Raw genomic sequence first — 25,296 nt, forward strand, 5'->3', positions numbered from 1 at the left:
ATTTTTTATTCGTCCTTTACAGAGCCCTTTGTGAACATAAAGCCGCGGTGGTCTTCGCTAAAGTTGAAAAGATTTCGTCGCGTTTCAGAGCAGTCGAGGGAAGTTTGGAGTCGGGGTTGGGGATCATACAGAAACGGTGCAAAGACGAGGCGTTGTAAGAGAACCGCGCTGTTTTTTTTTGTTTTTTTTTTTTTTGTAAACGTGAGCTTGCCGTAGTCGTCGTCACCATAATGCCGTGAATCTTTGTAGTGTTTGTTTGTTCATTCTTCAAAGCCGCTGGCACGCCGCTTTATAGCTTTGTTTGTGATGCAAGACGCGGCCAGATTCATCTCGACTGATCACATGCAGGCGGCGCCGATTCTACGTTATTCCGGAATGCTATAGTAACTTTGCAAGCTTTATCTGGAAAGTTTGCTATCAGCTTGAAATTGATCACGGCCGGGAGCGACGGGCATTCTGTTCGACGACCACCGAGCGCGCCTGTTGCTACGCCACCGCCGAGTCATTCAGTTCTTTGCGGGCGCAAGTCAGCCCAAATGAAGAGTTTCGTTTGGAAGCCATTCTCGCTGTTCTCCTGCTCGCCGGACTGCAGTCACTACTACGTGACAAAAGGACGGGCCGCTGTGGAACGGAAGCTTCCTCTGTTTTCCCTATCCTGGTATTCATTCCACTCTTTCTTAGCAGACCGCAGGTAACCTACTATCCTTCGCACCGCATACACCGCCCAAGTTCGCTTGCTTCCTCCTGACTGCAGCTAGTGCGTCATCTATCCCCCCCCCCCCCCCCCCCCCCAACAGTGTGTTGTTTCCTCTGTATTTCTTAACACTCATGACACCTGTCATATTCGCTTTCGATTTCTTTCGGCGCTGTCCTCGGTTTTCTTTCCGTTTCCCCTCTTTTTCCTCTCTTTCTTCTCTGCTGGCCGATTACGTTGTCTTTGTCTTCGTATTTTTCTCTTGGCAGGTATTCATACACTGCTGTCGAGCTAACGCAGTAGACATCAGTATCATGTCCCTTGTGTCTTTATAAAAACACCTATGCAAACGTTTATTATTGGTGACGTACGTATATGAAGAATGGAACAGTATTAAGGATTTACACGAAGAAAAGTGCGCAGAAGAGCGTGAAAGTGAAATTTTATTGTCACTACGTGTCAAACCTTAGATTCAAGATGACCATGACCATTTTTTTTTTGTACGGTTAATCCATTGATGCTCGACGTTGCATATGTGATAAAGAGCGCGAAAATGTGAATAATTTGAATTTCTGCCTGCATATATCTACTTGAACTGCTAGCATAGTTCAAGTGGCGCTCTTCTCCAACATATTTATCAACGTAAGGCCAAAGTATAAGCCTCCACAGACGCAGGAGGACCGCGAAAAGATAAATTCGTGCAAAAGCTGTCTCTGACGCAAAACAGCCCAGAACTTGTGTGGTCCTAATGCTGCATTCACAGATAATAGAGCAGTTTTGAATTTTGCACTCAATTGAATTCCTGCATGCGCCTGCGTGTTAGCACATGATTTTGTCGACCGCACTCAGATATTAAAAAATTAGCTCGAATCATCTAATATGCAATTAATTTTTGGGAATGAATCACGGTTTCTATATTTTCGCGATCAAGCAGCCATTACTGATGAAGTCCTGGAAATTCCTAACCTTTATCTGACGTTTCCAATGCATGACAATTAATGGGTTTTATCCATTAATTCTCCAATGCGCCTGCGCTTTGCTTTATCTGAAAGGAGCACACACATGCATCTTTCCGTGGCTTCTCCACGGCCCGTTTGCTTCGTCTCCTTCTTCCTGCATAAATGCTTTAAAAGGCCGGCCTGATGGAGCAGTCTTTCTCTCTCATATTAGTAGAACGTTAAGTTGGGCGAGTTGGTATAGGTTCATGGTTGAAAAACAGCGCACAAAAGACTAGACACAAGAGTAAAGGCGACGACAGGACAAGCTCTCGCCGCTCAAGTGAGGAACGGTGCAGCCACCGCTTCGCGGCGTGCAACAAAAATCTGGTGTAGCCAGCCGGACACCGAGTTATAGATGCGCGCTTTCGGGAAACGGAAGGGCCTTTCAAGGACGAGCGCGTTGCTGCGAGGGCCTGGTGAATGCGCGGCGATGTGGTGTGCGCCTGTCAGAGGTGGAGGCCGCACGCTGACGATGAACGTCGTTGCTGGCTTCGCCATCACCGGCGTGTGTCGAAACTTCATAAACTGACGGCAAAAACCGGTTCCCTTATACGTGGACTTGCTAAAATGCTTCGTATCTTAACAAAGTTTAAGTAATCTCCGTCATTCATTCATTCATTCATTCATTCATTCATTCATTCATTCATTCATTCATTCATTCATTCATTCATTCATTCATTCATTCATTCATTCATTTTCTTTCTTCCCTTCTTTCTTCCCTTCTTTCTTTTCTTTCTTTCTTTCCTTCCTTCTTTCCTTCTTTTTTTCTTTCCTTTACCGTCGGCGGGCTATCGACGACACTGTTCGGCCCGCATTTCTAAGGGAGCAAAATGGTGTCGTGCCGCTTGATGCATCCTAAAGAACTGTATGTCCACCCTGATGACGTGTAAATGCTCTTTAAAAACAAACGCGACTTCAGACGGTGGTCGCGTACAGTCCCGCTCTCTCCCCTCTCGTCATCTCCCGCTCCGTCGGCCACTTTTCCGAGGCGCCTTTCTCAGCAGCTTCTCCGCGATGACCCTCCTCGTGCGGTCGTGCTCTCCGGCGTCAACACGGCGCGAAGGGGGGCAGCGTTGGCTGTGTTTGCTGCGGCGGCGATTTTGCGCTTCCCTCGGCAGGTGCCCCCTGCATGCTGCGCCTGTTTGCGCGGCGCAAACGGGCCCCCTTTTGCTGCTTCTTCCTTTTCGTGCGAGACTGGAAGCGAGCGCCGCGGGTCCGTTCTGCGGTTCGGCGCCGACGCCGTTCGCGAAGCTCCGTTCTTCGCCGCCGCGCTCCTTCGTCACGTGCGCGCATGTGTGCCCAGCGGCTTAGCGGTCGCCAGGAGCGGGTATTAGCCAGCCTGCCCGCATCCCACTTACCCTACCCTCTTTTATTGCTACGCGTTAGCGACGATACGGTTTTTTTTTTCTTCTCCCCTGTTTGTTTACGCTTCCTAAGCCGGCACGATGCAGTTACTCACTGGGGATTGAACTGCGACCCGCGCGCCCCTGTGTGTCTAGGGACACGCGGGCTCTTTGCCTTTACTTCTTCTGTTTTACCTGGTGGGGCAAACATTTGGGAGAAATAGTTTATAAAAGTACGGAGCCTGTCCACAAACGTGCGCGCCTGTAATGTTTGCGCGGCTTCGCTTGCGTAAGAGCGTTTCTTAGTGGCGAGCCATCGCGAAAAACATGGGAGGTTTATGTACCGGCTTCATTCTTTTTTCTTTCTTTCTTTTTTTGTTTTTCAAATGGCAGCCCGCGAAACTATTGGGGCGACCTTCGTGGTAAGAGAATTAGAAGGCCGTTCAGAATCTTCTAACGACCCGCGCACGCAAACTTCTCGTTTGCACCTTTTCTTTTCTTTTTTTTTACTGAGCACAACGGCCCACATTCATACCGTAGTGTGTGTTATTGCGTGCAGGCTGGCGCCGTTGCCGTGTAGTTGTTGCCGTGTAGTTGTTGCCTTGACCTTTTCTCGACGTTGATAGCTTAGTTGCAGTATGTAAGCGTTTTGAGCGATGGCAAACTCTCCAGGCATGTATTGGTTTAGAGTTTCTCGTCGCTTCGCTGCAGCAGGCTTTCTGGACAAATCAGTGCGATGCCATTGTTGTACTAGCTGGACTAACAGGGCCTTCAGTGGACTTTAAAATACTGCGATGCTTTCGATTTCGTTTTAAAGCGTTGCATTTGAGCCGCGCGTCGATGACTGCGTTGATATACGTAGTCAGGCCGGAATGAAACGCGAACACGCATATGTCGCACTTTTCTGTCTTGCAGCGAGATATTCCTTTACAACCGGTTTATGAACATGTAAAGTCGGGGACAAAAGTCTCTGGACCACGTGTTCCTGAAAGGAAGCAGATAGCTCTACTACTAGCTTGTGGCTTGAGACCATGCACACTTATGGAAGTGGAAGTCAAAATTTTGTCCTTTCATCTCCACAAGTGTGGTGTCCAGCCGCCGTGTAGTAGTAAAGCTCTATCGGCTTCGTTTAACGAACACGTGGTCCAGAAACTTTTGTCCCCAACTGTACTTCGATTGTCCGTTCACCCAGAATCATGTATCGAGCTAGTTGTTCACTGCATCTGATATAGACACGTAAAATGTTCTCTTTTATTCACAAACGCTGTTCGCGTTTCATTCCATCCTCACTGTACCTCTTGGACATTTACATTATTCGTCCGCTATTTAGGCATGCTGATATCTCTTGCGGATTTTTTTTTTCTCGCTCTGACAGGCATATTTGGATACCTGCCCATTACTTTCTTGTGCTGCGTTGTGTATTCGAAGAATTTTAGTTTTGCAGTGTCGTGTGTTATGAGCGGCATAATATACCGAAGAAGGTCGGCTAGTTTTATGAGAGCCTCTGAGACGTTAGTGTCGATCAGTACGTCAAATAAAAGTTCCTTCGGTCGTTATCTCCACCTAGTTGACATTTAAACGTTCTCTTTCTATGCCGCATTCTTCGAGTCGGTCAGAGAAATCGATTGTATCGCGGAATTCCGCAGAGCTGTTTCCTTTTTGCTCTTGTATGCTGCAAAGGTCTCCCTTCGTCTTGAAGTTCATTCTTCTTTACGTTAGGGAAGCGGTGAACCTGAAACGCTGACTCATCATGAATATGTATGAGAATATATTCCTGTTACTACCATGCAAACTGTGTTGTACTTAAGTGCGAAGGCGCCGCAGTGCTCGGAAAATTCTTTCCAAAGTTAGGAGGCACAACACATTCAACTCTCGCGCGTGCCATTAACCCAAGGAAGGAAGTTATGTCGTGTTTTGCAAGCCATCGAATAAATTGTTTAGTTAAGATTCACTGAGTCGGCCTTCGCCGCTTCTTTGTGTAGCAACACGTTAAGAATTGATGGGCTGGCCCCTCGGCAACGTCTTCGTGTTAGTTTATGCACAATTATGTGGCTCAACGTCTACGTCGTATGCTCGTAAAGCCGCGCTTTGCCTTTTTGCGTGTTTTGGGGCTGTTTCTGGGATGACCCTACCCGTGCGGGGGCAATATAGACACGTGGAGACGAGGTAAGAAGCAGATAGAAAAGAATTGCGACCACTTTAACACGTTAAGCGTTGCTGATGTCCAAGCCGAAACTTTCTAGGGGTCGTTAATTTTTCATTGCTTTACTCCGTTATCTTATTCTGCTAGGAGCAAGGTCTCAGCGCGATAACACAAAGTGCAGACAAACGAGGCTGCTGCTTCGGTCGCTCCTTAAAGTACTTGCTTTCTTTTTTTGTGTGTTTTTATGGCTTCGCGGTGCGTTACGTTTTATCGCCGCATAGCAGTTTGTTGGCCTAGTTCAGTTTCCACTGTCCTCGCTTAGGTTTTTCTTTTGTTTTCCTTTTGTGTGTGCAGCACCGCATTTGTTTTGCACTTGGGCGAAGCTTAATGCCAAGCTTCCGGGTTTGGCGCGAATTGCCTTTTTTTCTGCTGCTGCTTTTTCTGCGATCGTAAACTGCATATAACCTTCCGTTTACAAGAAATGAATGGAAGGCGATCCTTCGGCAAACTTTAAAGCTTCGACGGGGAAAAATGGTTTTGTTCTTTATTTTTTTGTGCTGGTTATACTCGATTACACCTTCTTGGGACTTTTGATGACTTGCGTCCGCCAGTCACAGATCCTTACTCGCATAATTCCGTCTGCATGCTGGCTCATACCTGAATGGGGAGCTTCCCGTTCATGCAGCATCTGTTGTCACCTACAGCTGTGCTGAGCGGTGGCTGTTAATTTATTACCTTTGACGTGGTTGCTTATGCCAACAAAGCGTGCTTTTATGCGTGCACCCAACTTGTCTTCGCTGTCGTCTTTAGATGTTTAACCCGATTGTCGTATTCTGTTCTTGCTTTTTCAGGTTTGCGTGAAGGAAGGATGCCTACTGAAACAGACAAGTTCATTCCAAGTGAGCACTACACAGTTTCTCTTTCCAATATCACTTTGGCTTTCGAATGTGTTCAGCGCCGGAGTTTTTTAACGGATGCGACAAGGTTTGAAAAAGGAACAAGGCAAAGAATGAATACAAGCAGTGACGTAAAAACAAGCATAACCGAGGTGGAATTTTGCAACGCATAACAATTTTTGTTTGGCGAGGATCGGTGGGCAAACGATCACTGAAAATGGTTTTATACCGTTTGCATTTGGTTCCACTAAGTGGATTTCAGCCTTTATACTGTGTTTCACGCATGCATAGGCGATTATTTTATGCGATATATGTTTACACTGTGTTTAGTCTCTGTGTAGTTTTGTGACTTCATTCGTAACGTCATTAATATATCTAATGGATAAGCTTTGAATGACGTCTATTATGATAGCAGCCGTCTGTTTGACTCGACTTGAAAATTGCGACCTTGATAACGTCTTGAACCAGCCAACACCACGAAGGCGACATGCGGGCTGTTATTTGGTCGAGCGAGTAGTTCACGCTAACGACTTCTTTCGATAAATGAATTTCCTAGACCACGGCAGATGAACGGTTTGTTCGTACTTTATCATGGTTCCCGTAATTTGTGCTTTCTCCTTTCAAGTGCGAAGTAGGGAGCGGACTTTTTCAGGTTCCTTTTTTCCCCGCACCATTGTTGACTGGAATGCCCTCCCCGCCGATGTTGCCGCCATCACGTGCCCATCTTCAATCTTATCCGCTATAACCGGATCCGCAATCTTATACGCTGTATCATACTGCAGTGACATGTATTTATTATTGTTGAATATATTAACCCACACCTTATGTAATACCCCCCTTAGGGGGTCTTTAAGTTGAATAAAGTGAAGTGAAGGACGGTTGCAGTCAAAAGAGATAGACAATTTATTTTGCGTGTGAGAGAAAAGCGAAATGCAAAAAGCCCCTCATGGGATGCGGAAACCCCGGGTTTTAAGCCATGTAATGTCCCTAAGTCCCTAGGCAGGGAAACCGTCGTCCCTGGGCAGGGGCCAGTCGAAGAGCATAAATTTTCCTTTTTTTTTTTCAAACGGAACAATAGAGACCCACCTCCAAATTCGTTCACGTAGCCCCACACACCGCCAGCCTTACACAGGCAACCATGTTTTCTCACACTGCGAAACTGAATATCGTCCTCCTAGCGTGTCCGTTCGTCCTTGCGTGCGCCTGTTTAGGCCAGAAGAGTGCAAATACGGGCTGGTTGGTACATGTTTGAAGAATTGGAAAAAACAGCGCAAAACAGCCTTGAAAAAACAATTATTCAAGGCTGTTTAGGCCTCTTCCTCAGCGGCGTGTCTGTTTATTTCAGACGGTGGGTAACTGTAAACTGACCCCCGTGTCGGCCACATGGGCGCGCCGGTAGGAACCGGCTCCTAAGAGTAACCGCCGCTGGATCCGGCCTCTTGTCCGGCTGGAAACAAAAATTTCCAGGCTTCCCGCCCCATTCCCCTATTCTTTAATTAAGCGCCCACTCCCCCCCCCTTCCCCTTAAAACGTGTATATTAGCGAGCGGAAGTGGCGACGACGACGCGATTCACCCTCGAGAGAATGTCCCGATCAGACTTAGTACAGCACTGAATAAAATAAAATGGTGTGTTACGCTTCTTTCCTCCATCTTTGGCAGCCGAACGAGCAAGCCGTCGATCGCGTATTCCCGGCGGAAAAAAATGACAACCGATTTGCATAGTTAATCAAATGCGAACGAGACACGTCCGCTCCGTCCCGATTCCCTGGCGAGAATAACGCGCCATCTCAAGAGCGCGCGCTCACGCGCGCTACAGGGCCGCAGCTGAGACACAGCCACTCTCTCATTGGCTGCAGCTGTGCGACCGCCCCGCCTAAGCGGCGTGACGCGCGTGACGCGCGTGCCGTCACCTGCTTGTCTCTCACGCTTCAAGGTGACGGCGCGGCTTCAGACAGACCCCGGCAAAATCCGTGATAGCGGGCAGTAGTTCTAGCGCACTGAGAAAAATGCGCATTATGCACCCGAGGGGACCAGCTGGGACTACGGCAAGCTGCTTTCTCCTCAATAAGATCCCATGTGCGGCGAAGCCAGCTTCTCGGGGTGCGCGGCGTGTCCACATGTTGGTAGCTTGCCTCCCCTCGGCTTCGTGTTAGTCACTCTCAGCGCTGCGTAACGGCTCCCTGTGTCTTCCCGATTTTTCCCGATTTGTCAGCAGCTTGTTCTTTCTTGATCCGTTACCTATTTGGATGTGCTATGCGACTGGTATAAAGAAATTCACGTCCGTCCGTGTTTGTCTCGAGTCTTGTAGAGCTTGCACTGTGCTCACCGCTAGGAGTTAGCAGCGGCGCATATCGCAAGAACAGAAGACTGGCCGAGTTGGACTAGATTCATATTCACAGCGTGACGAAACGACGACAGGATAATGCTTTTTGTGTTCGGTTTTCGTTGCGTCACGCTGGGAACGTGAAAAGACATACGCAGGGTGGAGGTACTATATCAGTGGCATTTCGTTGTTTTTTCTCAGGAAAACTTGTGTTAATACTGCGTTATGTGTAGTACGTCTTTTGTAAATTGACGAAGAGAGAACTAGCAATATTTTGATTAGATGTCGCATGACTCTGACAGCATAGGCATATTGGAGGCAGTAGACTGCATGTAACCTTATTCTTATAGGACGTTCAGTGGGCTAGCGCATGGAGCCACCTTGCCAGGTACCATTCCCTGCGCAGATCTCGGGTTGCAAGGGGGCGTAGCTAGTCAGCGTGGTTCCAGATTAGCGTCCTGCATGCTTGAGATGGTGAAATAGTAGCAGTATCCGGTACTCGAATACTTCGGAAAACGCATTTCTGTCGCTAGATACTATATCATTTCTAGGTAGACCGCCTTAGCCTCTGGAAGGCTTTCACCGATTTTGCTTTCATTGAGGTAGAAGCGATTAGCTTCTTCTTTATAGCGAGAGCTGTATAAAGGACTGTCTCCTGTGTAGACGGTGCCGTCATCGGGGTAGTATATCATATACAGGAAATGCACAGGAGTGCAAATTACGAACACGGACATAGCGAGGGAATGGGAAGAGTGCTGTACTTTCAACGAGCTTTATTGTACGAACAGCGCTTATATAGCAGTTTTTTTACCCATGCACCAAGGCGTGCACATCAAACATTCATGTTTTTATAGATACGAATAAAAAAAACATATCACTCCGACGAACAGCCAGCGACGGATCACTAATGCTGCCATCTCCTCGTTCCGTGATATAAAACGCTTCTACAAGTTCACTTCCTGTTTTGTCAGACTCTTCATTAACACTTTACAGTCCGAAAAGTGTTGGTTGGGTCGTCATCGGAGGTGACTTCGTGCCAGACACGCCCCTAATACCGGTGCTACAGGTCGTCTAGTAATGTGCCGAAGCAACGCCGACCACGCATACCTCCCTCCGGCAGCGCGAAGTTCTTTTATGCGACCAGGAGACCACTCCATGCACGCAGCCCGTGCCTCGCACATCGTGCAATCTTCGTGGTCGTCAGATGGGAGGCGAGGTCGTAGGACGCCGCCAGGCGATTCGAAACGCCTCTCGGTCGCTTTGTGCGCGCCTGTGTAGAGATGCTAAGTAAAAAGGGAATGCGCAGTAGCAGTCTTACAGTTGGTGGACACCTAGATCGTACCGTGTAGGATGGGATTGAGAAATATGTGAAATGGGCCAAGTTATAAAAATAAAGTAGACAACTTTTACACTTGCTACATAGCATAGTGTTAGCGTAGCAAATCTTTTTTCGATGATAAACCGACGACTCTGGCTAGTTAGTATAACATTTTTTTTTTTTTTTTTGCAGTGCTTAGCGCTAACTTTGACGAAACGACTTGGTACGGGAACAGAGAAACTATATTAACAGAATAATGGAATTGAGTGGGCGAGTTGGTTTTCCATCTTGACAGTGAAAGCGCTCAAAGCGCACAGTGAAAGCGCTTTGTATGTCTTTCCTTTTCTGTCGTCCTTGTCCTTTTGAGCGCTTTCACTGTCAAGATATTAACAGACCGAGCGCTAAACTTTCAATTGTTCTATTATTGACGGAATAGTCTTTAAAAGGAAAGAGGGAGGGGTTGTCGCACACAGTCATGATTGTCTTGATACCAGATAGGCGTATTCTTTTCGGGTGAGTTTTTTCGACGCTTGCTTTTCCTCTCAACTTTTCTACGTGGACTCGCTTCGTTTTCTTTCTTCAACGACGACGCAATTTTAAGATTTCCGTAATATACCAGGTTCAGCGAAAAGCGTGAAAACTGGCCCATGAAGATGAGTTCGGAGCGAATACTCCGGAGCTTAGCTGAGGACCAGTTAATTAAGCAAGCGCCGATTCCTGTATTATACGCCGGCTGTGGTACGGGAAGCTTTCGCCTGCCCGGTCTTTAATTAGGTCTGCGCTCGCGGTGTCCCTCGCGGTCGTCCTCGCGCGGGCTTCGCGAATAAATTAGCGGGACAAAGGAGGTGATGCACAACGTGGCGCAAAGCTCGGCTAATGTGGCTTGGGAAATGCCTGCATTTCGCGAATAAAGAACTCGGTCGCACGCTGCGCTCGGAATGGCCGTCTAAAGGCTGAACTCCATGTACGGGAAAACTCACGCGAACGCGACAGCGGCAAGCGACGAGCGACGCCGTCGCGCGAAGCGGAATGCCCGTGTCGCTTGTCGTGTCGCTCGGATCTGCACTCACAGAAAATTTCGCTCGTCGCCCGGAAGTTGCCAACGCGATTAGCCAATAGCAGCTAATCTGGCAGCGTACGTCACTACCGAGCCTCTTGCCGGCTCTGGCAAAGATGGCGCTGGCTCTGGCCGGGAATCTTGCTTCACCACCGATTCGTCGTTGTCGCTACGCTGTGCCCCACGTTCACGGTAAACTAAATGCGCACGAAGCTTTCGCTTTGTCTGAACTTGCCTCAACCACAAAATTTTAGCGATAAAACACCGCAGATTTTCAGATTGCTTCTGTGTTTGCAGTGCTGCTAGGCTTAGCGAGTATTGGTCGTTTGACGTCAGAAAGCGCGTGAGGTTCAAGCAGGTGTGCGCCCCACGTTCAGGCAACACGGCGGCGCCCGTGACAATGACATGCAATGACAAAGCTGTAAACACATTTTATTTGGCATTTTTCTGCCGAAAATTTTAATCCTTGCAAATAATGTGACTCTTGTTATAGGCGCAAACAGCTTTGCGGTGTATAATGCCAGCAACACTGATCGTCGTCTCCATTTCGCGTTCGCGTTGTTATAGCGTTGTCGCAGCGCATGGAGCTTGGCCGGTGGGCGACGGAGCGACAGACAGCCGTCATTGCCGCGCCGCCTCGTCGCGTCGCTTACTTTTTCGCGTGCATGGAGCTCAGTCTTAAACCCGTAGACACTTCGATATGTAGTATTCCCTTAGCTCACTTGCTAGAACAGCAGCACTAGTGACGTTTTTTTTTTTTTGTTTTGTCTTTGATTTGTGAAGGACAGTCAAGCGGTGTGCGAAATGTTATCAAAAAGTACGGCTTACTGTAATCTGCGCGCTTGCGGTTGCCAGAAGCGTTTGCTATTTCTGTGAGAGGCTATATATGTTTCACTGCATTTAGGCACTTCAGATATGGCCCATTGTATTGCGAGCCAGTTTAGTTCCTTGGCTTGTTCGTAGAAGTTTGTGGCCAAGTACTACACCAGGGTGACCAAGTCCTGCTGTGGTGAGGGAGTGCGTTGTCGGTTATGCATAAGCCCGGCACAAGTTGTGCAATTCCATCGACACACGGAGTTCATTCGTTCCGTTTTTAAACCCGGTGGAGAATTGCGCGTCTCCGGGATTCGAACCCCGGTCGTCTTGCACGCGAGGCAGGTGCTCTGCCTCTACGCCATCGCCGCATCTTAGTTCCTTGATGAGGACAAGACTGTTTATGCTTAGCACAAGGGAGCGGTGCCGAAACGATGCACGACAGTAATATAGACCACCGATTGACGTGTTGTCACTGCGGATTTTTGCAGTGTTTCAAATATATCGGCTGAGGATATATCAAATATATCGGCTGAGGATATATCAAATATATCCGCAGCCGATCAGGAACTCTGTTTACGAGGCGCTGAGAATGCGCACTGGGAACTGCAGTAAATACTGACGCCATCGCGAACCGTCGGGCAGTCGCAAACCGTTCTCGCATGTTAGCAGGCTTGCTAGTCGAGCTCTTGGTTGGCTGACGCCAGCCTGGGGGGCTTTAGTGCGACGGCGCATGGTGCCCTTTCCGGCATAGGTGTCTTGTGCAGATCAGTGACCGGATTGCGTTTTGATCTCTTGCTGTTCTTCTTGAAGCTCAAAGGTCAGCCGTAGAAACGCGTGGTTGTTCTTTGAGCTGTAATGGAGGATTGCTATCTAATGTCAAAGGTAGTGCTGTAGGACTGCAGGCTCTCAGTTTTATTTGACTTCGTTTCTTTTTTTTTTTTGTACTTCTTTCTTCGAAATCGATGGACAGGAAACAGGGTGAGGTACTTGCCATTAGCCGCCCCCGTGAGCCCGAAATTGGGTTCTCAGTTAAAGCCTGCTCTTAATGGGCCTTCATTGCCATTTTTCGGTCTGGTTCCTCTTAACACTGGCGCCGTATTCCGTCAACATCGACTTGTAACGAGAGTTGCTCTCCGCTAGACTATCGTCGAGCATGGCTCCCGGGGTGCTGTTCAAGCGCTTTGTTATCATTGACATCGTCAGCTTGGTTGAAGACGGCTCAGGTGGCGGTCGGTCGTTCGAACCTCTAGCGCCAATGCCAGCCCGCCGGAAAGCCGCGCCTCCAGTGAAATCAAAAGTTAGGGTGAAACCGCATTACGGGCCGCGTGTAGACGTGTTGGCAACAATGAAGATTGACCGCTTGCCGGCGGTTAGGCGTGAATTTGTAGAAATAGCGCTCGTGCACGCCAGGGGACGCCTCGGTAGCTGAGCCGTCCGCGTATCAGGGAAGCGGAAAACCGGACATGCTGTTGCCGCGCAACGGTCTTGCTTCAAATTAGGACATAGCGCTGAAACGGTCCCGTGGTGTTTTCGTTTTTTTTAATTCTCCCGTTTCATTAAGCTACATCCGAAAACACGCCGCGGGTTCTCTTTAGCTGCTAGCTTCTTTGACCGCGTTCGTTTAGAACTGTTCAGTCTCTTAGATTCCGCATTACTGTCTCCCCATGAGGCACCCTGTGTAAACTGAAATAAATTGCTTCTCGCTGCTGTTTCGTGCTGCGCCGCAGTTCTGTGGCGCACGAAGTTTCGGCAGAAGCCGTCGTTTGGTGCCGCCGCTAAGGGTCTAAATTCTACAGAACGCATGCCTATACCACCGCTGCTTGGTACAGACAGACCTACATAATTGCCTACTTCCTCGTGTCGCTGAACTGAAGACATGTGCTAGATGATGTATTAAATTACCAAGAACGGGAACTTTTAATGTAATTTTTCTGGCTTTCCTTTGTGGTTGTATGGTTGCGCTTGGGTGGATACCAATGTGTAATTACCCCCTTATTACAAACCTACTCCACCTTGGGCGATTCCCCTAAACATCTGACTGAGTTGCTTCTTCGGGGATTTTTCGCTTACAGCGCTGACGACGACGGCGCCAGATTTTGTGCAGAACATGAGCTTTAACGCTGTCGCTTTAAAAGTTACACATGCCTTGACCAGAGCTCTTGCCATATCAGTAGCGCGCTGACGTGTAGCGATCCATACTGTCCGCGCGTTGCGCTGACTCCACCCTCTGTGCTAATCGTATTTGTTCGTTCAGAAAAGCGAAAGGCACGTCTGCGAACACTCCGGTGCCTGAGACCAACTGCGAACGACGGCGTCAACTTGCTCGCGAAGAGCGCTAAAGTATTCAGCTACCAAGCTCGCTTTCTTCGCGATCTACCTACATTTGCAGTTTTCTGCTCTGACACGACAGCGCTGAGGGTCCTGTTCAGCGGTAAATCCGGCATCGTCGTCGTCATCGGTGGCGGCGAGAGCGAAAACTCTCCAGAGAAACAACCTAGGTGGGCCACTCGGGTCACGTGACCTTGTGACGTCATCACAACCGGCCTACCGGATTATAAGCAAACTGCCCACCATGGCAGTTAATTTAATGATTGGTCGCGAGAGGTTGCTCGGGAAGAGCAACAAGGGTCGCACAATCCCTACCGGTTACTGTGCTTGAAACAGCCACCTGCCTGTGCAATGGCGCATCGCTTAACCTTTTCTTCACTGCGCCTGGAGTGGTAAGCGGGCTCCCAGCAATCAATGATCGTAAAATAGAGAACAATCAGTTTCTCATATATGGGCATTAACCCTTTAAGGCTAGCGCGTCATACCCTTTTTTGTGCGCTGCAAGACGTCCCAAAGACTATCGCGTCATTGCAGTGGATAAAGACACGTTCAATGTTTTCCTGCTTCGTGTAAAGAAAACTGTATTCTCCGGGGTGCATAAATACCCTTTTCTTTGTAGATGTGTTCTTTCTGTACGTCCAGACTGCCCTTTGTCACCATTGCTTTTCGCAGGCTTGAACCACTCTGTCGGAAAATTTTTCACACTAACAAAACACGTGGTTTTGGTTTCCACGCTTGTAAAGTTTGTATACTTGCCTACGCGAATGACGTTGCCTTTCTTTTGCATCTGATAGGGCAAGCGTAAGTGTTGTCTTGAAAATAGCAGAAGCCTTTTGTGCCCAAAGGGAGAGCATGTTAACTATAAATAAGTGAGTTGGATTGAGGCATGGCGCATGGCACACGACGCCAGCTGTTTCTGAGAATGTTCGCCGGTCAACAACACTGAACGCATAACTTAGTTTACCACTGTACTGCTATCATGAAAACGATTCGATCAAGGGCAACAAGGCAGATGAAATGAGAGAGTTACCACTCGTTGGGGAGTCGGCGCGACTTGTCTGTATTCGCGCGTGCCACACCGTATGTAATGTATTTCTGGCAGCGAAGGTAATGCAGACAAGCCGCGATATAACGGAACGGTTTATAACGAAATAATGGTTATAACGAAGGAATGACTATTCCCCTTGGAAGCTCGGTCAACACGGGCTATAACGAACTAATCGCCGAGCCTCATCAACTTCTTTATAGCGAGGTTCAACAATACAGAGGTTACACCGCATATCGCGGCTTTCATATGGGGACCCGCTTGGGACAGAACGTTTCGAGCGAATCTCTTTCTGCGAGTCGGCGAGGGAAGCTTCGCCCTGTCTCGCTTGTTTTTACGCCAAGTGGTTTCAGTATCACGTAACCTCCGTGAGGTGGTTGCGTCTTGTCGCTTCCTTGCCACTTGTTTTTCCTGTGAATATTTGTTAGCAGTGAAAAGAAGACAACTTATGAAGGACTTAGTGAGCGCAGTTTTCCCTGTCCTCTTATAAGGCTTTTCAAGCCACAGCCGGACTGAGGAAGATGTGAGTCACGGCTGCAACAAAGACATTTTTCTATCAACTCATACAGGGGCCGTGCCAGTGGATCACGTTGGAATGTTTGCACGGCTGGTTAAAGCGGGGCTTTATATGTATGTTGTGTGGTCTCTCACGTGAAACGGAAACAGTGTCCGTGTCTACTTGAGCAAAAGGAGCCGCTGACGAGATCCATTAACGCGATCGCATCATACCCTTAAAGGCGGAGCTTAAATTGCGTACCAAATTTTCAGTTTGACTGATTGTATCCTAATAACGTGATAGCGCTGATTTTTTTCAAGTTAATACCTTTTTGGGGGCCGCCGCGGTGGCTCAGTGGTTATGGTGCTCGGCTGCTGACCCAAAAGACGCAGGTTCGATCCCGGCCGCGGCGGCAGAATTTCTTTGAAGGAGAAATTCTAGAGGCCCGTGTGCTGTGCGATGTCAGTGCACGTTAAAGAACCCCAGGTGGTCGAAATTTCCGGAGCCCTTCACTACGGCGTCTCTCATAGCCTGAGTCGCTTTGGGACGTTAAAGCCCATAAACCAAACCAACCTTTTTGGAGAGCTGTCGGTTACATAAAACGTGCGTGATTTGTTTGAAAGTTACGGTGTTGTAAATCTGTGTTCCTCATCAAGACTGCCAGGGAGGTGTGAAGCATGTAATAATGTGTGTTTTACGAATATTGACGGTTGTGATGGCTCCTGTGCTCTTTTAGCACTAAGCAGGTTTTTCTCATTGGTCTTTATCTTGTGTAATCACAGGACGACCCCAGGACGACCTAAGCAAACTTCAGTTATCGGGAAATTCCGCGCTAGCGCTTGAGCACCCTTTGGAGGTCTTGTTGCGAACACTTAATTGAAGCGATTACTTAACTGGGACAAATACCGGTGCATATCGCGGGGCCTTCATACCAGACCTTCAAAGGCATTCAACAAAGCACATTCACGATACGTATATTTTCAAAATAACTATATATAAAGCTTTAGGAAATCATGACTTTTTAAATGGTTCTTTGACCGTATACGACAACAACAATAAAGCTTCCAAATCCAAGTACATGGATGAGTTCCCGCATTTTCAGAGATTGGTTATTTCGCGACCAAGACAGAAGATTGGATGATTATGCTCGGAAATGTTTTTGCGGGTGCAGCGGCTGTCGTCTTCACTTTGTTCTTCTCGCCACCGTCTTTGGCACCGCGCAGTCTCCGCCATGAGCAGTGCTTGCACCGAACCTCCCTGCTTTTATCCGTCTCTCTCTGGTATACTATATCTGTGTCATATTTCTTTGCAGAGGTGGAAGAAGCGATACTTTCGACTCAAGCCGCGGAAACTCTACTATGCAAAAGACACCAAGGTGAGCAGCGCACACAGAATGACGCCCGTGTCATCCGACTCCCGTGGTGGCTCCTGTTTCGCCATTTTGCGTTTTCCCATCTTCTCTTTATTTTTCATTTCTTTTCTTTTTTGAGGTGCTGTGCGCTTTTCTCTTCCTCTTTCATTGTTTCTTATTCAATTAATTCATTCATTTTTCGTCCCTGTGCATGTTCCTTTGATTTATGCGTTGCCCGGTCTTATTTCCTGTGGCTTTGGGGTACTCGGAATGCGTAAAAAGGGGACACGCTTCGTCCCATCGTCATCGCAGATGCGGATTTCCGGTCGCGGCTGTGCGGACGTCATAAAACACGAGCAGGGGTTTTACAACTTGCGTAAACGGAGGAAAAGTGGCGGTAATCCCGCAGAGACGCACTGTTTGTAAAATTTGAGGTACGCTTAGCGCGTCGTCTCTGTCTCGCTAAAACCGTGCACCATCAGGCAATCAGTGGTTGACTTGGCGAAGCCCTTTGCATACGAAGAAGGCTCGTGATTGGCTGGTGTCTTGGCTGTTGTATCTTGTGAACTGTCGTGATTGGACCGCACGGGAGCGGCAGCCAGTGACGAACCTTTCTTTCGGACGAGGGAGCTGTGTTGATTCCGGCCACTGATCACCCAATGAAGAGGCCATAGCTTCCAGAGTGCTGTTCGGTTTTAGGGAGGGGACTACATGTAAACAACAATAAAGACATAAAAACGCAAGTGACGTAGAACATCGTTTCCTACTACTGCTTCTGTGGTAAAGCGTCGTTTGAAAATAAGTTACGCAAATTTACGCTGTAGTTGCAAATCGTTCAACTCGGCGAAAGCTCGCCCATGCGCCCTTGACAGTCGCTCTCGATCCATCCGCTCCTCGCTGCCTCCGACGCGTTAGGTTCCTCTATTTCAGCGCCATCCTGTGGTGACGCCATTAATTTGTGCTGCGCGCAGCGCCCCTGTTGTACGGCATGCTAACTAGTGTCTGTGGGTGTGACACGGCTGCGCTTGTGTTTCGCGGAAAGACTCCCTCTAACAGCTTTCGCTGTAAAATAAAACGCGGTCATACTATAGTCGGTACAATTCAAGAACGAAGCGACGAGTGCCCCTCACAAGAGACCCTCCATCCAATTGCGTCGATCGAATCTCGTGACGTGGTTAATCTTCTTGGACCTGCTAGCGTGACACCGCAGGGGGCGGCAGATGAAAGGGGATTAGCCACGGCTTAATTGGATTAACCGCTGCGTCATGAAAATCGTTCGACGCCATTGGCTAGAGGGCATCATATGAGGGGCATCTGCCCCTTCGTTCTTGAGTTGTATCCAACTATAGGAGAAGGGCTTTGTACAAAGTGTTGTTGACGTAATGCCTGAGTGACAAAATGGCAATTTTAATCCGAGCCTTTATTGAGCCCGTGCTTTGCTTGTTTCTGCATGTTTTAGTGTGCTCGCTCGATCTCCTTACACGTGCTTGTTAAAAAGCCGCTAGTGTCTCATCAGGACGGTATCGTTGCGTCTTTCCTTGCGAGCGGAGCTTAATCTGCGATCCCTTTTTAAGGGGCCCGAGGTTCACCGTGTTTGTTTGCAGTCGCTTCTCGCGCCTCTCTACGCCAAGTTCTGGGAACAAAGCTGGGCGCTCGCCCACCTGCGTGCCCCTGTTCAGCTTTTTGTTCGCCGTTCTTTCAAAGCGAATCACGAGGCAGAAGTGTGCTTCCGTCTCACATGCAAATTGCGTCGCGACCCGAATATCTCGCCCTCGTCTCTAACCAGTCTCGGTGCAGTTGTGTGCAGCGGTGCGAAAGATCCGCGATGCCTGCCGGGGCCACGTTTTTCCTCGGCCGCGCGAATCATATACTTTATAATGGCTCACAGCCCAAAGGCGGCGTCGCATACGCTGCGTTCAAACGCCCATTTAATGCCGAGCTTTCATGCAGCAGTGATCCTCTCTTTTTTATTTGCCGCACTTTTCCCGGCCTCAGAGCGTGCTAACCTCCGAAGGAAGGCCGTGAGAACGCGCCGTATTTTTAAGCAGTGTTTCGTAACTGATATACGGCAAGAAAACTTTGTTTCAGGCGTAGGTAATCCCTCGCGCATCTTATATGGCGCTTGCGGATGCCGCGAGCGCTGACGACGGAGCTCCCGCGCGCTGTTGATTGAGGCCTTGTAAGAAGCTTCAAGGGTGCTGCAGGAGGCCACTGGTAAAGAGTTTACGTGGATCTCCGTGTGGGAAAAAAAGGAGGGTGGGGGAATGAAAGAGGAAATGTGCGCGCTGTGCTTGGGCGCGGCTGCTTCTTGTCGTCCGCGCCATGCGCGCATCTCGGCATCTGGGGCTCGTTATACGCGGCGGCTCCTGATGTGTGTGTGTGCGCGGCCGGGTCGCATTGTTTCTGGGCGCGCAAATAGCGCGGCAACGCTTGCCTGCGCACGCTTTCGCGTCTCCCCAATTAGGGAGTCTCTCGCGCAGGGAGAACGGCTGTGCGGCGGGGACGCTTTGATTGCGTAGTAAGCGGCACCCGAATCCTCTCTCTCTCTTTCTTTTTATTCCTCTTTTTTTTTCTAATCTTTAAGGGGCCAAGAGGACGAGACTCGGAAGAGAACTTCGCCGCGCGCTTGCGTCGTGGGCTGCCTTGCATGCGGATTACTTAGCTGATTAGTGAGAGCCGCGGCTTGAGCAAGGTCTGTGCGTTCGTTCGTGCGTGCTTGCATTGAGTTCAAAGGAAGAAGAGCCAGACGACGAGGAGGAAGACCAAGAGGTGTGCGAGGGAGGCTGGGACGATGCGGTTACCGCAGGTGTTGCGCGAACCTTTTGTGGACCCTCGGTGCGAGCCGAAGCGCAGTGGGGGAACTTGGAGAGAATCGAGTTGACAGAGGTGCGGGTACTTCCTGGAACGCGTGCGCGCGCTATTCGTGTGGCTTCCTTCGCGGCTTCTTTCCTTCGGCGGTTGTGCTATACTTGCGTCCTGAATTAGCGGCCGGTCTAGAAGCGGTGGGCGGGTAGGACGTGCAATAGAAGTCGAGGGGAGTGGGGGTACCACGTAGGCGCTTCTCGAATTACAACGGCCTTTGAACGCTCTCATGGCTGCTGTCGTTACGTAACTTGATTCTGGTCCGTCTGAAACCGCCAGCAGCTTGTCCCGGAGGGTGCCTCGTTTAGTTTTATCACCCTAAAGATCTACACGATTACGTGTAGATGAGGACGGTCTCGCTGACGATAGAGGAAGAGAAGGCTGAGGGTGGAGAAACGTCAGGGGATCGGGCCTGGAAAGCTCGGCGAGTTGCACGTTTGCACTCGGCTACAAAAGTTCACTGAAAGCTACAGCCATGTGGGAGGTAAGTAAATTACATCTATGGAGACGCTTAAGCTAGCATTAGATTTCGCATTTGTCGCAGCTTCTGTTGCAACTTCTGTGCATGTTAATGTCAGTTTCTTTGCAAGTTTCGGTCCATCCCCCGCTATATTCGGGCTGCTAGCTGCAGTAGCTGATATCCCCTATGCTGTGGCGATGCTGAAATTTGCCTGTGCAGTCAAACCTGGATACATTAAATTCTAAGGGGATTGCGAAATAGGTTTGGTTTGGTTTATGGGGTTTAACGCCCCAAAGCGACTCAGGCTTCGAGGGACGCCGTAGTGAAGGTCTCCGGAAATTTCGACCACCTGGGGTTCTTTAGCGTGCACTGACATCGCACAGTTCGATAATTCTGTATATTTTAAAAGGCGGAAGGTAGGCTGAACTATAAACTAGAAGGAAGAATACATTGCAGCCACGCTAGTGACGCTAGTGGCGTGCTGGCAGCGCACCGCCCGCTTAGGCGTTGCTAGGCCTAACCTGCTTCTCATTGAAGCCACAGCGGACGTTGCTTCGGCACTAGTCCCTGCCTATCATAGGATGCCTAATCCTGTTACCACTGCGCTATTAAACGGATAACCGCTGATTAATATTGAGGCACATTTAGTTTCCGCAACGCCTTCAGCGGGGAAAGAGAGCGAAGCACGCCACGCGACGGCCGCCGCAACAGGTTTTTGTCAGTTAAGCCGGCTTCACCGCATGACAGAGGCGTGGCGTGGAAATTGAGTATGTAAGACCAAAGGTCACCCTCAAGCACACCCCACGTTCGCCTCGTCACCTTGTTTCACAGCGCTAGCGCTGCCAGCAGGTGCATTGTTCAAGGCCGCGCAGCCGATCCGTCTCCCCACGCGAAGAGTGATCGAAAAGCGCCCTTAGGAGAAGCATCACTTGCAAACGCGTAGAGACATCTTCGATATATCCAGTGACCGCCTAAATTGGAGTCCGATATAATGCGCGACTTTCCTATACCTTTACACAGAATTTTCACGAGGCTAGTCTGTGTGTTCGATATATTCAATGCTTCGAAATATCCGGATTCGATATATTCGGGCTCCACTATATCACATTTTTTTTTTTCATTTTCGATTTTTATTCACTACCTACGTGCTTTTTAGAAACCAGGTTGATCACAACCCGGTAGGCAGGTTCTTATGACGTCACAGAGTAACGGGACCTCTCTTGACCTATCGTTAATTTAATTACCACCTGCTACGGTGGACAGGTTGCTCGCAGTCGGGTGGCCAGAGTGTGATGACGTCACAAAGTCACGTGACCTGTATCGACCAATTAGCGGATTTTGTCTCGGTGGCGGGATTTTGGTCTGACGACAACTGTAATGCCATCGCGGTAATAAATTTTCTCGTGTTTTTGGGCGCGCTGCTCGCGACTGAGCTCTCAGGTCGAGGACTGGTCGGAGCTCTCAGTCCATGGTTCCGTTGGCCACCTCTATCCGGCCGGCACGCTCGATCAGCCTTCGATGGTCGGTCGACTCCCAATAGAGGCCTCCCAAGAGGGGAGTGGTATGGATTGGACGCTGCCGGGTGGTGTTTGACAGGCCCAAACGGAGTGGTACAGGGTGGGTCGGTGTTGTTGGCAGCTCGTGCATTTGTCTGGGGCTAGCGTGATGCCAAAGTGAGAGGGCAGAAAACAGAGGCGTCTACGCGCACGAAAAGATTCTGACAAACCCTAGCCAAATATTAATGTTCCTTTCTTTTTTTCAACGCGTCTATCGCGTTTCGCGACATTTATGCTTATATTCTGTTCCAGCTGCTGGAGCTGCATTTCAAATCTGCGAGGATGTAGGCAGTGGCATAGTCTGCATGCCGAAGTGGGTCTGTGTGTCAGCAGTTTATTGATCGGAAAGCATTTTTCCGTGCCTTGGAGATATGAAAATTCATCTCTCCATTACGCAAATTTGCATAGCGCACGGATTTTTCATAAGCTTGTGTATGGCTTGTCTGGCTGGAAGAATCTGTCATATAGCCAGCACCGTGGTGAAGCGCCGTGCAGTACCATCATATCTGTGAAGGTTAAACCAAATCATTCCTTCAAAATGAAACATTCCAAAGCATAGAGCTATTCCGTTCACTCGTAAAGCATCGTTCGACGACACTTCGAATTCACTTGGGGCCCGCGGCCTGCCTATACGACACGCAACCGGAAGTGTTTGTGAACCTAACAGTGAAATCCATAATTCTGCATTTTTACTTATAAAAGACAAGCCAGGTTGCAACTCGAAAAACGAACAGTTTTTTGTTTGCTGTGGTCGTCTTTTGAGCACTCGCCGTTCTCGTAAATTTCCCCTCTCGTCTGAGTGGGCCATGCGACTCGACAGCCGGACCCGACCATACAGGCAAGCGCTGTATGCGACTGTGCGGAGTTAACATTGCAACGTGTGATGTAACGGGCCACGCAACAATATCAGCTCTGCTTATGCTTGCTCCTCAGATGAATCTTGGAAGAGCTCTAGAGGATCCGGGCGCAACAGCACTTGAGTAAGATAACACATTACAATGCGAATCGTTACGCGCTTCCCTGGGTTAGCTGTTATCCCGCGCAGCGCGATCCTCGCAGCGCTTGAGCTTTTTTTAATTTTATTTTAGTGGCTCTACTTGGCCTCTGTAAAGGTGAGGAGAGTTTCCTCTCACCCTCGAGACTGATCCTGACTCCTGAGGCGAAACGCGAAAGGCGCCTTGTGCTGTGCGATGTCAGTGCATGTCAAAAGTCACCAGAGGTCGAAATTATCCAACGGCACCTCTTCCTCTCTTCCTTCTTTCACTCACACCATCCTCCCTTCCCTCACGGTGCGGTTGGGGTGCCCACCTAGAACTGAGGCATACAGGCGTTGCGATGCTCTGCTTCTCCCTCATCTTCGCCTGTACTCTCTCTGCTCTTTAATCTCCGTCTCCCCTCCCCCTGCAGCCTGGCGCGGTTATACCAGTTAGCTCGGGGAACAGCTGCGTGTGCCAGTCGATTTTGCTTCCCTCACCAAACCACATTCTCTCTCAAGTGAGGCAGCTACTGCGCTTTGCATACCCTCAAAACCAGTTTTCAATTTTGGGTATAATATGGCGATTATTTTCCAATTCCATTCCATTTTGGAATTTCCCGCCATTTGTCAATGGCTGAAGCGACGACACGCCCTGCGTTCGCTTTTCGTTATTGGCTAAGGACTGGGGCGAGGCGCCGCTTCGCGAGGGGCGGGGAATTCAAAAATTGAATGGACTAAGTGTGGGGGGGGGGGGGGGGGGGGGGGGGGGGTACTCACTAGCGGCGCGGAACGAGGCATGCTGCTCGGCCCAGGAGCACAAGCTGTCTAAATTTGAAGAAGGCTGCGCGTCAGCGAAGTGCCGCGGGTGGTAGGAAGACCGTGTTCTGGCCCCACGACTATTATATCTACAGTGGTACCGCATCACGCATTCGTATTCTCCCGATAAAAAGAAAACTGAAAAGAAAGGCTTTCCGTGTGGCCGCCACTCCGCGCTGCTTCTTGGGTGTGGCCGCCGAGGCGCTGGCGGCGACGACGGGAACCCTCTCGCGCATACCGGCAAAACCAGTGCGCAGGGGAGCCAGAAGTGCAAAGAAACGAAAACTGTGTATATTGGGCGGGTACAAAAGAACACGATGTCACGAAGAAAGGAAACCGCGGGCCGTGTGTATAGTGTCGTTTCTTCGTGACTCCTTGTTCTTTTGTCCCCGCCTATTATGCGCAGTTCTTCACTTTCCGTGACAAGAGCCAACTATCTCCTCAGGTTCGTTTTTCTATGGAACCAAGTATGCGGTGGCGGCCCTGTAATGGCAAAATTCGTGTCAGGCAATAACGCGCCGTAACAAGGGAGAAAGGCGAGGGGAAGACGATACGGGCGGGCGATCCGGGTCAGCTGACCGCGGCAGTTTGTCTTCTCATTATGTGCTCTTTCGACGCATTACCAGTCCTCAGTGCCTCGTATTACCGCTCTGCCTGGCTCCCGCCGCGAATCTTCGATGTGATATGTATACAGTTACGTCCGGCCAGGACCATGCAGCGTTGCGATAGCCACAGCGTCGGAACAGATCGCGTTTCCCCAAGGTCGCTGAATCGAATCCCGGCAAGCGGCGGCAGCATTTCGCTAGAGGCGAAGCGCAAGAACGTCATTGTGCCGTGCGATATGTCAACGCACGTTCAAGATCACCAAGTGGTTGGAATTAATTCGGAGCCCTTCGATACGCTCTAAACTGAAATGAGTGAAAAGGGAGTAAGTTGTCCTCTGCAGGGAGTGCGACAGAGGAGAATTTACTGCCGTTTTACTCCCAAATAGGCGTATTCGTGTTCAGAGTGTGCGGTTCCCCCAGAGTCCGTATGTCGCTTCGGGACTGCAGACCCCCACATATATAAGCATAGCATAGCAAAAGCTCCCGGTTCCAACTCGCGAGCTCTCGTGCTTGACAAGAGCATATCGTGATTGGCCGGCGCCTTGCCTGTGCACGGGCACCGGCCAATCCGGAGCCTGCTGTCAGCGGCCCTTGAATTCAAAACGAGCTTTCTGATCAGAACTGCACTTCTTTAGAGGCACGGGGCAGAGCTTCCATTTTTTTCTATTTTTCGTTCGCTCCTTCTTATCTCTCTCTTGGTTTTGCCCGTTGCCTATCTCCATCTCCATTTCTCCATCGTTCCGTCGCAATGACGACAAATGATTTTCTGCGACGAGACACCACCACCACCGCGATGGCATGTTTTTTGATCCCGCCAGCATCCATCGACTTTCGTTTATTCCACCTTCGTATTTTCGCTGCTGTCCTGGCACATTCTCACTTCGTTTTGTTTCTCTCTCTCTCTCTCTTCCTTCTCTCCATTTCATTCTACGGTTGTTTTTTTCTCGGCCACGTTCCCTCCTCACTCCTCGTCGTCTTCTGCCCCCACTCGATTTCGGCGTCGGTGTCGGGTGTTCCCTTTCGGAGCAGCGCTCAGGGGAGTGATTTCGTGTGGACGCGCGTGGCCTGACTGTCCCCCCCCCCCCCCCCCCCCCCCCCTCGTCTCCCCTTCTGTTTATGGGACGCCGTCTCCCGTTTCTGCCTTTTCCCGTCCCGCGAGTCCTTCCAAGTGACTCGGGTAATTGCGCCGACGGTGAGTTGTGTGGAGATACT

At 49.5% G+C, this 25,296-nt stretch overlaps 1 protein-coding gene across 3 annotated transcripts in view; it reads left to right on the top strand.

The window, feature by feature from the left end:
* Positions 1 to 25,296, top strand: part of LOC149341266 (diacylglycerol kinase delta) — a 209,058-nt gene that overhangs the window by 125,769 nt on the left and 57,993 nt on the right. For all 3 annotated transcript variants that reach the window (XR_016282895.1, XR_016282896.1, XM_089543272.1), the window contains exons 2-3: positions 6,030 to 6,077; positions 16,771 to 16,833. Coding sequence is in view for 1 of the 3 variants with exons in the window: in XM_089543272.1 (XP_089399398.1) it covers positions 6,030 to 6,077; positions 16,771 to 16,833 (111 nt within the window). In the remaining 2 variants the exon portion in view is untranslated. The remainder of the gene's footprint in view (positions 1 to 6,029; positions 6,078 to 16,770; positions 16,834 to 25,296) is intronic.

Source organism: Amblyomma mixtum, chromosome 5 (assembly GCF_055824585.1).
Source record: "Amblyomma mixtum isolate Tamu chromosome 5, ASM5582458v1, whole genome shotgun sequence".
In the NCBI taxonomy this organism is placed as follows: domain Eukaryota; kingdom Metazoa; phylum Arthropoda; class Arachnida; order Ixodida; family Ixodidae; genus Amblyomma; species Amblyomma mixtum.